The sequence below is a fragment of the Molothrus aeneus genome, chromosome 17 (genome assembly GCF_037042795.1).
Source record: "Molothrus aeneus isolate 106 chromosome 17, BPBGC_Maene_1.0, whole genome shotgun sequence".
Taxonomy (NCBI): Eukaryota; Metazoa; Chordata; class Aves; order Passeriformes; family Icteridae; genus Molothrus; species Molothrus aeneus.
The window spans coordinates 14,434,735-14,449,288 of NC_089662.1; the positions used below are offsets into that span (position 1 = coordinate 14,434,735).

The window sequence follows — 14,554 nt, forward strand, 5'->3', positions numbered from 1 at the left end:
CCTGTTCAATGTGAAAGACCAGAAGAGGGAAATGGAAGTGGCAGGGAGAGATTGGGGATCCTGGAGGCAGAGCTCCAGTAAAAGATTAGAGGAAGTTCTTACAGCAGCATTTAAATCCCTTTATGCTATAAACCTACCTCCCCCAGCCCTCATGTGCATGTGGGTCAGACAGGAGCCCATGGATCCAGCCCTGAAGCAATAACACATTCAATGGGTTCTTTAAAAAAAGAGTTTTATTGTTACAACTAAAATGAGAACTGAAAACTTGTACGGGAGATTGAAAAACTGTACAGTTGTACTCTAACCTGGGAGGCCCAGCAGCGGCTTACACAAAAGACAAGATACCTGAAACTGTATTATACCAAAACATTCAGCTTTTTTGTTGAGTTTTTACATATTTTTTTATAAAAGTTTATTCTATGGCAATCTGTAAAAAAGAAAGACCTGATGAGTAAATATTTGCTTAAGGCAGATAGCAGAGCAGCTCACTAACTTTCTAACGAGTCTAACATGGATGTTTGTCCATTTCCAAGAACAGGTTACCCAACACCCCACTGTGCTACGGTATATACACCCCCCAACTACCACAGACAGTACAGGACAGCAAACAAAATGGGCACAGCTCAGCATGGCCAGCCCTGCCCACACCTCCCTGGGCTCTGGGCACACTCACCGTGTCCCAGACAGGGTCAGAGCTGGGCCTGGAACACAGGAAAGAAACAGGCACCAGCAGGATGCTCAAAGCTCCTCTGTCATCTGCAGGAGCTTGGTCTGGGTAGCATAATTTGCAATTGAATAAGTCTGTATTCAAAGGAAGGATCCTTTCTTTCCAGCCATACCTGGCATTTCAAATATTCCCTCTTGGGAAGGTGGCCAGAGGTGGGGTGGGTTTGTTTCTTTCCCCAGGGGTCCCAGGGCCAGGGGAGGTGTGGAAGGGCTGCCTGAGCTCTCTGGAATGTCTGTACTACACTCACTCAGCTGAAAGGAACATGCTACCACCGGGCACACGGAGCACACGGGATCCCACGGGAAGTCATGCCAAGGATTAGGCGAGTACACGGGCTCTGATAAACACCAACGGTCCAGTGCTGAACAGAGACACTCAGCAACACCCTCTGAACCACAGCCACTAAGGATCAGGTCATGCAAATATCATTTGGGCACATCAGGAAGCAGGAATATAAGTTCTGTCACCTTTCAAGCAGGTGGTGTTTCATTGGGACACCGCAGACTTCACATGCACTTGAATACAAAGGGGTACAAATGGTGCCTCAGGGCAGGGGCCTGCCCACGCTGCAGAGAACAGTGGGGACAAAGCAATCACAGAATGTATCTTAAATACACAGATGAGCCATTATATATTACCATTTTCTATACTCATTTTTCCTGTTTCCAATAATATAACTAAATATTGACTGATTACAACATTCCTCCTTTCAAGTACTGGTCTGACCAACAGTCTCACAGGTAAAGGATTGAGTCCCAGTACTACCTGAGGATTTATTATTGTACTCTTGAAAAGCCCTTGATGCAAGCTTAACAAAACACAGAATAGAGGAACTCCCACCCCCACCCACCCCCTCACCTACTCACCCACTGAAGGAAGAGCTACACCTACAGCCAGCTTGGCAAAAATAAATACGGAGTGGAGGGGCTCCCCTGGGCTCCTCCACAGCGAGGGCTGCACTGAGGGTGGTTAAGTGCTATAGAGCTAGAAAGACTTTAGAAATAAAACAAATCAGTAACACTGCTGCAGATCAGCTGTCATGGGGCAGTTCAATCACTACAGCTCCCAGGAGTGACTTTGCTCCTGTCGTCTGCACCATGACACAAGCAAAGAACTCTTTGCTATTATTGTTGAAAGTATGAATAATTTGGTATTACCCAAGGAACAGCACTGGCTGCTTGGTGCAATGCTGCCTCCAGTGCCAGTCCTCCCCACACACCCAACCCTCCCCTAGCAGCACTTCGCCCCTGAGCCCAGGTGCTGTGGCAGCCCCCGGGGCTGGGATCCCTGCCTGCAGCAGAGCAGGACACACCAGCACTGCCAGCACAGCCAAGGGGCTGCCAGAGCCCAGCACGGCGCTGCTGCTCTGCTCCTGGCCACGGGAAGCTGCCCCAGCAGGGATTGCTCTGGCTCTCCCCAGTGCTCCCTGCTCAGAGCACGCTGGGCCCGAGGGAGCAGCTGCAGAGTGAAACTGCATTTTACATTCCAAATGCTGAGGTTTAAGGACTGGTCCTTCCACGGGCCACGGGCATGGCCCCACTGCTGGTGGACATGGTTTGGTTGAATTTCCCTTTCCTGTTTCTCTCCCTCCCCTCGACCTCTCCCAACCCAGAATATAAAAGTAAAAACAGCTTTAGAGAGGATGGTGCAATGTAAAGAGGCATATGTGCAAGTAGAGTGCAACAAAAGTCAATGAGGAGATACACTTAGTAAAGAAAAAAAAAGAAAAAAAATCAAAGAGCTGGACGTGTTGGGATACCCTGAGCAAATGCAGAAGCCTGGTTCTATCAACACAAGGAAAACAATCAGCTCTTTAAGAACAGTTATGCCAAGATTAAATATATCAATACCACAGGCACTGCCCACAACTCAGTCTTTAAAGATGAAGCAAATTTAAAAAAAGACAAAAAACAAGCCAAAAACCAACTACAAACACACCTCCCCTTCCAGAAGTTTACATTCTTCAGGTATGTGGGTTTCTTTTTTTCTTTTTTTGGGAACTTGTCAATGTAAGTCATGTATTTGGTTACAACACTTGGAGAGTACAAGCAAGTTTCACTTGTGCCTAGTTTTTCTGAAACAAAAGAAAATGAACTGGCTTTTTAAAAAAGGCTAAAAACAACAATGTGTTGTAATTCTATTATTTAGTTAAAAAAAAAAAAAGAAAACAAAAAAGGAAAATAGACTATTTGGCATTTTCTCTGCTTACTCCTGAATATTTCAAGGCCCTGAGATTACAATATTATGTTCTTGGGACCACAGGGCTGGATAAAACCCTAGTGCATCGATTCTCTCATGAAGCCCTACCCAAAGTTCTGGCCTTTCCCCTAAATCTACCTGCTCTGAGCCAAGGCTGCCCTGCCTGGAGGGGCTCCGCGGAGCCGGGCGCGAGCCGGGGGCGGCGCTCCTGCCGCTGCTCAGTGGAAACACACCCTGTAGCAGAGGTAAGCTCCTGCCGTCAGGAACGTGAACATGCAGATATTCACTAGGAAGGGCTTCCAGGTGGCCACCACGCTCTCATCCTCCTCCTCCGAGTTCTCCTTCACGGACTCCTCCTTGCGGGGCGAGAGCCGCGGGTTGTCCCCGACAGGTCTCCTCCGGGCTTCAGTGTCGTGACTAGTGCTGAGGACAGAGGGAGGGAGGGACGTTCAGGGCTGGCTGGGAATGAATACTCCATGCTGGACTGGCCATGGAGGAGAGAAGCCATGCAGGTGCTCCAAGGGCAGGGAACACCACAGAGCTGGAAAGCTCTCGGAGCTGCAGCAGCCACCAAAGCCCAGCCTGTCTCCAGTTAGGAGACATCTGGCTGCTCAACAGAGGTTTAGGAAGAGCTTGGGAGGATTCTGTGCCCTTTAAAGAATAAGCTTTAACCACCACCTGCTTTCACTGCTCATCACAAATCTGCCAAGACAGGCAGTGAAGGAACCCAGCTCACACCCCCAGCCGGGTCAGGGGAACACCAAAGTTCTAAACTCGAGCACCTGCCCAGAAAGGGACGGAAAGCCAGAAAGGGACGGAATGCGGCTGCTTGCTCAGCCCTAACCCCCAAAGAGCATCTCAAGGTGGAAGTGAACATCTCCTCCCCTCTGTCACTGCCTGCCTGTGGCTCTGTGTGCAGAGCCCAGCTATCAGGGGCAGTGGGTGCTTTACCTGTCTGTGCTGGGGGCCACAGCTGAGCGGGCCCTGCTGTCCGGAGCTGCCTCCTCCACGCTGCTGAGTGAGCTCCTGATCTCCTCCTCCACTGACTGGGACTTGCCCAGGAGCTCTGGGTGCTCGTGCATCCTCCCATTGTGCACCTCTGAGGTTCTCTTTGGGGGCCTGGGAGGTGGGGGGGTGTGCTCAGGGGGTGGCTCCAGGTCCTCGTTGGAGAGCTCTTTCCACTGCTCCTTCAGGGAACGACAAACTCTGTTAAGCTTTTCTCTTTCAAGCTGCTCTAACTTTAAACTTTACCATGGCAGAATCTCTACCTTGTAATTAACTCTTACGGTGGCTCTTCATTTGCTTTGCAAAAAAGGAAAGAAAAACCAGACACAAAAAGTCCAAGCTACATCCACTACACAAAACATACTGAGAAATTCCAATCTGCTTCTAAAAAACTTAAGCACAAAATAAAATCTACTTTCCTAGAGTTCTGCTTACCATAAAAAACCCTGATGAATTTAATCATGACACTTCAACTTCAGGCATATTAGAAAACTTGTACTGTCTGAAATTCCAGGGGAGGCTGATGCAGCAGCTCCACCCCAGTCACTGTGCAGGAAAGCACAGGAGGCACTGCTACAAAACAGGAACTTTTGGAAATAAATAAAATATAGCACTTTAGGTCGTGACAGATTGTAAAGCAGTGTACCTAAAAACCCCATAATATAAACATGTACTGAAGCTGAAGCAAGCACCAAATTTGAAGCTTCTTCCCATCCTGTTCCTCCCACCCACTTGCTGCAGTTCTCTGGAGCTGCCAGGAGCACTCACTTGCACTGAAGCATCTCCCATGATGAATTTTGCCCCTTCAATAACAGCTAGGTAGGAGAAGCGGAGCTGGTCTGCAGTCTGGATGAGCCCCATCCTGTACTTCCTCATCTCCAGGAGAACCTGCTTGACGTCCACGGAAGAAGGATCTTTCCGTTTGTCCATCTGCAGATAGAAATGTGAAACATGTTTTCTGCTCTGAGGAGGTTTACTACAGTGACTCATTTTGTGGTAGGGCCTTCATACCACCCTCCACACTACAGAATGAACAAACTCACACACAGCTGCTATCAGCAGCTCATTACTGGGTCTCCAAAAACACTGAGGGGAAAACTGGGCCTCAAATATGCTGCTTTCCTGAAGGGAAAGCCTGTCTTTGTGAATCACTCTGAAAACCGGAGACCTCCCTTCCCCAGACTCAGAATGGCCACTTAGGAACCAGACCTGCCTTGGAATGCACTCCTGGGACAGCGGGGTAAAGCAATGGCAGGTGACAGGAACCCTGCCCAGCCCCTGGCCCTTTGCAGCCTCCCCCTGGGCAGAGCAGAGCAGAGCAGAGCAGAGCAGAGCAGAGCAGAGGCCCTGCAGAGTGCCCTTACCAGCAGCAGACAGGTGTCCACCAGGCAGAAGGTGCCCGACCTGCCGATGCCCGCGCTGCAGTGCACCACGACCGGGCCGTGCCCGGGGCTCAGCGAGCCCGACTCCCGCACCTTGAACAGGAAATTCAGGAACGACGCCGGCGACTCCGGCACCCCGAAGTCGGGCCAGGTGGTGTAGTGAAAGTGCAGAATCTCTCGAGTTTCCTGGGTCTGCAGAAACAGGGGTTGGGTACACCAGTCAGGACTGGGAACACTGACTGAATTCCAAAGTTTCACCAGACTGAGGGAGCTTTTATAGCTGCACAGCCAAGAAACTCATTACAAGTAATGGTCTCTTGTTGGGAAGGGCTCCACTGGGAGCAAAGGGATTTTACTTGTTTCAAGTTTAGTTATTTCAGTACAGTTCAAAAGCTTGTGTCACTCTGGATATGGCTGAGACATGAAACTGCCTGGAGGGTCCCCAGGAACATCTCACAAATACCCAAGAGTTCCATTTCCACAACATCTCATGCAGGATCATCAAGTCCAGGACAATTCATGACCACCAATTTCCAGCCCTTGTTGGTGAGGAGATGAATTTCACCCCAAGGAGAACAAGGACTGGATGAGACCCGGTACTCACGGTCAGGTTTTCCAATTCCAGCTGTCGTACTGTGTAGTAGGATTTGATATCTTCAGATATCAAGGTTAGTTTCAAGTTTGTATCTTCAAAAAACATTTCTTTCTCTTCCTTCCGTGGCCAGTACTGTGCACACTTTACCTAAAGCCAAGCAGGAGATACATAAATGTCATTACCCACTCCTGACTGCATTGCAATTTTCTTATTAAGGTTTCCCAGAGAGATGAGCTCTGCAGAGACTGCTGCATGCCAGGGACTTTAATGAGCCAACCAAATGGGAAAGCAGCACATTTTCAAGTGTGCAGGAAAAACCTGGAACTAAAATACTCATCAGCAGCATGAAGAGGAAAGTCTGCACCCAAGCTCCTGACACTGAAATGTGGGATCCTGTGCCTGGGAGAACCGGCCCCTCCTGCTGCCCCTGAGCCCCTGCTCTGCCCTGGGACCACGATCAGCCCCTGACCCTCCCCTCTCCCAGGCTCTGCACGAGGCTCAGGCCTCTTCTGCTAAAGGGCAAACAATGTGGCCAAACCAAAAGTGGCAGAACGATGCTAAACCAACAGCAGGCCCAAGACTAAGGTGATTTCAGACAGCATTTTAATAAACAGAAAACCCCTGCAGCATTTTCTTCATAGGCAGACTAAGAGTGGTTTTGCTCAAACTAATTCTAATTTATTTTGAAAATACATCCTCTTATTTATCAGGGTGTAGAATACAGTTCCAATTCTCTGCACTTTTTGTGTGGATTTATAAAAGTTATAGCAATTTCCTTTCTGTCTAATTTCTCCACAATGTGTCTGCAAACAATATTTTGTCGTGCTCCACTCTAAGTCTCCCACTGCTGTTTGCTGAGGAGGGTAAGCACTGCCCTAAGGGACCACAGTAATTTGTTTTGTTCAGAACTAGAGCAGTGCAGAGAGGGAGCAGGAATGGTTGGAAAGGAAGAAACTATTGAAAAATTTGGTTACCGCATCTCTTTTGAAGATTAAATTTCACTTGTAGTACAAAACCCAGCAAAACACTGAAAATTCCAGACTGCAGTTTATTAAAGCACAGCTCATTGCCCAAGAATTTTCCTGATTATTTGGAATGTTTTTCTGATGATGCAGAAGCATGTACCACCCAGTTATCACTGGTGGACACCCAACACCCTCACTGCCCTCCTGCAAAATGTCTTTACACATGATTGTACTTTACTGTGTACAACAGTGACCCTGGAGGGGACAGTGTGCCTCGGGGCTCAGTGTGCGATGGAAACCTGGAGCCCCAGAGCTTCTCTCTCTGCTGCAAAGCCACTTCACACTGCAGAGCCCTGAGAGGTGCAGTCTGTGCACACTGAGAACAACTCCAGAGCCCCTGGTGAGCAGCAGAGACTTCCATTTGTGTGGAGTCACGGTGTGTTTGTGTTCTACTTTAGCCAAATTCACGAGAAATTAGGCCCCACAATTACAAAGCCAGTGATTTTCTGACTGCAGCAGGATCAGTTCACCAAGTATTCAATTCCAGGTACAATTTCTCAGACAAAACTACTTGCAGTCATCCCATCCCATTCTTTGGGTCGGTTTTACTTGGGTTTTTTATTAGAGAAAACCATAAATGTGATGAACACACAGCTAGAGCTGGGTGAGTACTTACAGATCCCTTTTCCATCACTCTGTTCAACATGACAACACCACGGCTTTTCTGTTCCCAAACCATCTCCCAAAAGTGACCACAAGTATTTGGCAAAGGTCCCTGCAGAGACAGAATCACCAGAAATAAGCATTATTTTCTGTAAATGTCAGGGCATTCTTCCCCAGTAACAGTCCCTGCACAAGGCAATAGATTTAAAAAAGTAACAAGCAACTTCTCACTTAAAACTGTAAAAAAATGCAGTGAGACAGCTTTAAGTTCCATGTTATGAATTTACCCATGAAAACATGGGTAATCTTTTCCCCCCATACATAAGAGGAAGAGAGACACAGTCTCATTGTGAGAACAGAACTGGGAGTGAAAAATGCTGCATTTTCTTAGGAAAGATATACAAAGGTCATGGGGAAATAAACCCCACTGACTAAAAGCAAAAATAACATCTGTGTCAAACTACTCTGCAATCCCTCATCCTTATTCATGATACTTGAAAATTACTTGACTAAAACATCCAAAAGACTGAAAGGATGAAAAATCAGTAACAAATTATATGGTTTTCCACAATCTTCACAGATTTGCCTTGGGACTGAATGAAATAGTGACTCCTTTTAAAGACTATCTATTCCCAAAGTAGATTTCCTTACAACTTCCTACTTCTGCTATGTTCCTTTGCTATTTTCTACTCTGAAGCTATAGCTCTGAAGCTTGGGTTGGATCCACTCCTGTGCTCAAACAGAACAGCAGGTCCTCAGAAAGAATGACTGGATTTAAATGAAGCCTTTCAAAGCCATTAAATGTGGATCAGGACAGTACCAGTATCAGTCAGCTGCACATCTGACCATTGTCCCCAGAGCTCAGCCCTGTGATCCCCCCCAGCCTGAGGCAGGGCAATGGCAGCTGTGCTCAAAGGACCATTTTCACATTGCACACTGCTCTGCCCATTTCTTCCTGAGAAGATTTATCTCTATTCTTTAGAAACAGGAAGGAAGAGCTGTCACTTGAAAATATTAATCCCAGTCTACCTTTATCTAAAGCGTGGGAGGAAGGGGTAAAAAAAGAGCCAAGATTAGAGATCAGGACAGTCTCCAGGGAAATGAACATTTAGCACAAACAAGAAGCCTGGCACAGTTGCTGGCTCTCAGAATAAGACAACAGGGCATGTGGGTACTTTTAATTTGTTATACAGATAGGTGGGGAATTGACAGATTCAGGGAAAAGCAGTGGCTTTTATACACACACAGATGTTTGTATGCACTTAAGTAGCTTTACAATAAAGAAAACAAACAGAAAATCCATGAAAAACAGCTCCAGCCACCATAACATTTTTATAATCCACTGCCAGCAATTACCTGGGTAAGGATGTAGCTCCTTTGGGCCTCTTCCATTTTTATCAAACTAGCATTGATATAGTCATTGTCACCTTGGTTTAGCTTAATTCGACTGTGATCAACTGCAGCACAATTAGAAAACACAGGTTAATGAGTATGGAACACAGTGCAGGCACATCCTCACCAGCAGGAGGGGTCAGGAGCTGAGCTGTGCTGGGCAGTGCCCACTGGGATCAGCCCCTCAGAGCAGGGAGCACAGCTCCCACTTCACCTCCCAGGAACACACCACAGGGGTGAGGCCCTGGCACCTGCAATAATCCCCACTGCAATCTGCAAACCAGATCACCCTGACCTATCCATTCAGTTATCAAGTTGCTGGTTTTAAATAAATCTAATTACACAACTGCTTATCTTTTCAGCTTAAACATTCAAATACAGCTTGTTCAAGGTTGTTAAAGGTTTGTCTAAACATATATTGGGTAAACAGGACAGAGACCTTTTATTCTTATAGGTATTTAGTTACTATTCCCAACCTGACCACCCTTTCATGTACAGAAAAAGTGATCAAAATTCAAGAAATAAAGCAAATGTAAAGCATTTGCTCTTTTGTTAGTCACTTGCTCAACCTGGGACTAAAGAAACCAAACCACCAACTAAAAAACCTCAATACGCACAAGGGTTCCCACATTTTGCAAGAAAGCAAACAGACTGGGAGCAGGATTATCTGAAGGCAAGAAGGAATTTGTTACTCACAACCTCAAACATTAGAACTGCTTAGTAAAGCAATTACAGTAAAGCATCGCTGTTCTGGTTAACTGCCCCAACGGCCTCAGGAGCTTTAAGCACAGAAGTTCTGTGGCCCAGGGACAGCAGCTGGGCCTCTGGCCTGGGCCAGGACTGCTGAGCTCAGGGAGTGCTGCGCCCTGAGGGACGCGTGGGCCAGGACTGGCACTGTCCTGTGCCGAGGAGGTGGCTCAGAGACCTCCTGGGAGCTCCCTGCAGTGTCAGACACATTAAATATTATTGCTGACCAGTCCATGGACCATCACTTCTGCCATGTGGCTGCAGCCCAAGGCCCTGGATGGCGGCAGCTGCGGGCAGGTGGCACCGGGACTGTCCCTGTCCCTGGGATGGCAGCAGGAGAGCCAGGCTGCAGCAGCACGGTGAGCTGTGTTTGCACAGGACCCGTGCTCAGAGAGGGATCTCCCCCAGCACAGGGGACACAGCCATTTCCAAACCCAGCTGCAGCCTGGGAGCATCACCATGAGCTCCTGCTGTGCTCCAAGGAGCTCAGCTCTGTCTGTGGCAGAGTTCTGTGCCACTCTGCTCCCAGGAGGGCACTGCTGCCACCTGTGCTGCCTGCAGGAGGCTCTGCTGGCTGAGAGCTGCACAGAAACCACCCTGCAACCTCGGAAATGCTAATTCAGCCACCATTCTCAAAGGTAATTCAGGTTTCTGCCCACAAATTCAGACTCTACTGTGTGCTGCTCTTGTATAACCCTGTGGATATAAATGCATCCTGTGACACCAGTCTCACAAATAAATAAATATAATAACAAAGAGTTGTCCTGGGTGCTTATCCACCTAACAGAATCTTGTTCTTACAATGAACATTCAGCTGTGAAAAGTCATTAGAAGTCAACAGTCTTACAAACAATGGAAAAGAAAGTGTACTTACAGGGGCTGACATCTCTGTACCTATTTCTATTTTTGTTTCTGGGATGTTTGGCCACTTTACATGGAAAATCGCTGGCTTCATGCCTGATGTCCTGCAACATAAAAAAACCAACTCTGTTAGGTATGAATCCATCTAATTTCATACCATTGGCTATTTCAAGGCAAATCCCCATCTGACTTCACATCTTCGTGTGAGGGAATTCTGGACAGAAAGCACTTTGGGCCTCCAATTAAGAATTGAGTTTAAATTTCTCAGAATGCAACACTAACATTATTTATTAAAATATTATTAGTTTGCATAATAAAGCAGCACAACATTCACCAGACATGATGCCTTTCAGCTCCTGAAGGAGCAGGGTCTCTGCCCCAAAGCACTGCCACATAAACTGCTTTAAGCCCTTGTTTGCAACATCAGTGAAAATATCAACCCTGCTTCTGACTCAGCAGCAGTGAAAACATTCATTGTGATAGAAAAGAACTTGTCTGCCCCCCTTGGCATCACACAGACACAGAGTGATTTGTCTAAGACCACGTTCATCATTATCCTGAGTTATCAGCACGATGTCACAGAGCTGCAGTGGCAGAAGTCAGCTGTGCTCAGCTAAAACAGATGCAGCACCTCAAACAGATCACCAGGGCTCTCTCAGATAGGTTTTTTCAGGTGCATATAATAGCTCAGCTACCTGAGACCATCTCAGAAGCTAAAATAAAAAGAATTCTGCTGTCCTTGGACATTAGTCCCAATTTGCTGAAACAGAACTTCACATTGTAAATAAATACTGTGTAAGCACAGTTCCGCATATAAAGAATCAGGATTTTTTTCAAGTGGGCCATCTACTGCAGCACATTACCTGTTTATCTCTTGTGCTGCATTATTCAGGTATGTACCAATTTACCCTGAATGCTGCATGTCAGGAGAAGAGTTCTGATTTACATAAACCTGCCCAAAATTAGCACAGTATTCCAAACCTGAAATAAGGGCTGACATCAGCTGCCAGCTTTTTATAACTGAACACATGGCTGCCAGTATTTCTGCTTATGAAGAATGCAGTCTGGAGAATATGATCTGGACTGCCACAGTCTAATATCTCAAACATGAGGCAGCTAAAATGGGTGTTTTCAGAAATTTGTCTCTGACACTAGGTTGGTGACTTTGTACTTTACAGGGATTTATTCTTCCATACTGACTGTACAGGATTAACAAGAGAAAAAAACAGGGAACTAGGAAAAATGGTTTTCTAGATCACTAACCACATTTCCCAAATGTGTGTTGAAAATCCCTAACACCCAAAACCAAAACAACTCCCCCCCACAGGATTCATATTATAAAAGCATCAAAATGCAAACCAAACCAAGATCCCTAAGGAATTTTCCTTAGGGAAAGTAAATACTGGGCTATTTTAGCAGCAGCACTAATACACAGTTTCATTTCACAGAATTAACAGATTTGAAAGAAATCTGTCCCCTCTTTTAAAACTAAATTGATCAAATGCTTCTTTATAAAATGGAATTATACAAAGGAACTCTAATACAAAAATATTACACTGAAGCATCCACATGTATGTGCACACACAAACTACTGCCAGTCCCCAGGAGTTCCACAGATACCAACACCAACATCCAGTATTTCAGGAACTGAAAGTGGCAATTTATTGTGCAGGGAATAGAGAGCTGGCTATTACCTCACCAGCAAATATCAGATCTTTTTCAAGATGCCACAGTGCCTAAAGGTACTTGGAGAATAATGGAGTTCTAGAGATGCTGAGCTCCCACAGGCACAGAGAAAATGGAAAGAAACAAGTCACTCGAGTGCCTTCAGCAGACTATTTAAAACCAGCAGTGTATTTCTGGAGCATGTTTCAAGAAACAGGAAAAACCACGGGCTGGGGGTGGGATGGTAACAAAAGAGGGATGGAAGCATGGCAACAGGCAAGTTCTGCCTGGTGTGGAAAGCCAGCCAGCACCCAGCACCCCACTGCTGAGCGTGAGGAACACAGGAGAAGAGAAAATCCAGGAGAGCAGGCATGCCTGCACATCACACAGGGCACACTGTCCTCAGCAATGGGGGGAAAGCGGTTTGCAGTTTTGGTTGGCCTTTTTTGGATACAGAAGCTGCTAGAACATCTAAAGTGACCAAAGAAAATTTATCATCCAAGGTCACTTCCAGGATATGAAGCTGACTGTAGTGGAAATGCAATTGCCTTCAACAGAGAACATGGCTGGAGAGAAGAACCCAGTGCTCACAGGAGCTGTGGGGCCATGTCAGGGCCTTGTCAAACACTGCTGGTCCTGGTCACTGCTGGAGCCACCTCATTACTGACACCACTCAACTGCTGGGAGGGTAGGCTCAGAACACGCTCTAACAGGACCACAAGGTCCCCACGCTGGAGAAACCAGACTCATTCACAGCAGGGAATTATTCTGCTCTGAGGAACTTGAAGCAGAGATGTCACGAGAACTGGAGGTAGTGGATGAAGGCAGGGATTCATGAAGTTACCAAACACCTTCTTGAATCACACCCAGTCACACTGCAGAGATCCTGCCTGTCGAAAAGGAAGCTTGACATTTCATTTAAAAGGTCGTGCAATATAAAACTTGGAAGAGGAAGGGCTAGAACTGAAGTCAGTTTTCCAAAATCAAATGCTTTGGGTTTGGAGCATGAGTCACTTCATGCCACTCATCTCCTGGTTTTAAGCCCTGTCCCCCAATACTTTGGGGTGGAAAGAGGAAGTCTGCTGAAGCCCTGCTCTTCAAAAGGGAACTTCCTGAGCTCCGAGCACAACAGCACATCGGGCTTCACTTTCCCCATCCTGTTCAGATGCCAGCAGGAGATTCAGAAAGAGAAAATCCACCTCAAAATCTCCAAGTAAATATTCTGTAAGACCACAGGAAGAGTGGCCATGCCATCAGCCATTCAAGCACACTGTGTAGATTTGTGTATCAGTGTTTAGAACAGACACTAAAGGTGCAGTCTCAGCTTCACCAGACTCACTCCCAGGAAACCTTGCAGCAGGGCTCAATTTGATCACACTGTTTAATTGTACCATAAAGCCTGGAGCAGATCAGACTCAGAGATAACAATTTACTGTCATTTTAGCAGTTCTGCTCCTACGGGAAGCAGCAAATGCCAAGATCTTATCAGGGGCTACAGAATTGCTCCTAATCCATCTACTGAGGCACTCACACTAAGGACAGCACTTCACAAAAAATTATATATAAAGACTTATATAAAAAAGTAATCTTAGCTAAAAAACAGGTTTCCTCTTAAAGCTGCCACTGAAGAAAATGATGACATGATACTGCTGGAAAAGGTGGAAGAGTAAAAAGTTACAATACAGTCAAGTGGAAGGTGCTCTTTCCCCATGATGTCACTCAGGCTGGTTTCAGAATGGAAATATCCCTACAATCCAATGAGGTTGCAAAGAGCTGTATAGAAGAGCACAAGAAAACCAGCAAGTACCAAGAGATTCACAACAAACTCCTACTTTACACAAATGGGAAAAGGTCTTCAGATCCAGCATGGGAGAGAGCAACCTGAGGCCCTGAACTCACTCCCCAACAAAAGAACTTCATGAAGATATAAAGCACACAACTGCTCAGGCAGCCCCCCTTGACAAGGAAGATTTGATTTCTTATCCTACATTCAGCTTTACATAAGGGTATTTGGGCAAGAACAAGAAATGAGGATGTAACTTGTAGGTAAGAGGAAGGTCATCTAAAGATCAGATAAATGAACAGACAGCTGCACCACACAACATAAATCTTAACAAGCAGCTGCAGAATTTTAGCCAGCTAAGTGAAATAAATGTGGATTTTAATACCCTTTAAAAACATTTTATCTGGTCTCCTAATTTTGCTTTCAACTAAGATATGGTAGTGTTGATTTGCTTACTAATCTCCCTCAAAAAAAAAAGAAAAAGAAACCAGTTGCCTGCTATGTGAAGCTTCTTCCTGAGGTGGAGCAGCACAGAGAGGAAAGGACAGGCTTGTTTAAAGTTCAACAGCA

At 46.2% G+C, this 14,554-nt stretch overlaps 1 protein-coding gene across 2 annotated transcripts in view; it reads right to left on the reverse strand.

Moving 5' to 3' along the window:
• Positions 1–215: 215 nt before the first annotated feature.
• Positions 216–14,554, reverse strand: part of PTPN1 (protein tyrosine phosphatase non-receptor type 1) — a 31,181-nt gene continuing 16,842 nt past the window's right edge. For both annotated transcript variants that reach the window (XM_066561359.1, XM_066561360.1), the window contains exons 2-9: positions 10,550–10,640; positions 8,893–8,993; positions 7,550–7,648; positions 5,918–6,055; positions 5,296–5,505; positions 4,700–4,861; positions 3,878–4,113; positions 216–3,349 (exon numbers count right to left, since the gene is read on the reverse strand). In XM_066561359.1, the coding sequence (XP_066417456.1) occupies positions 3,145–3,349; positions 3,878–4,113; positions 4,700–4,861; positions 5,296–5,505; positions 5,918–6,055; positions 7,550–7,648; positions 8,893–8,993; positions 10,550–10,640 (1,242 nt within the window). In that variant the 3' untranslated portion in view covers positions 216–3,144. The remainder of the gene's footprint in view (positions 3,350–3,877; positions 4,114–4,699; positions 4,862–5,295; positions 5,506–5,917; positions 6,056–7,549; positions 7,649–8,892; positions 8,994–10,549; positions 10,641–14,554) is intronic.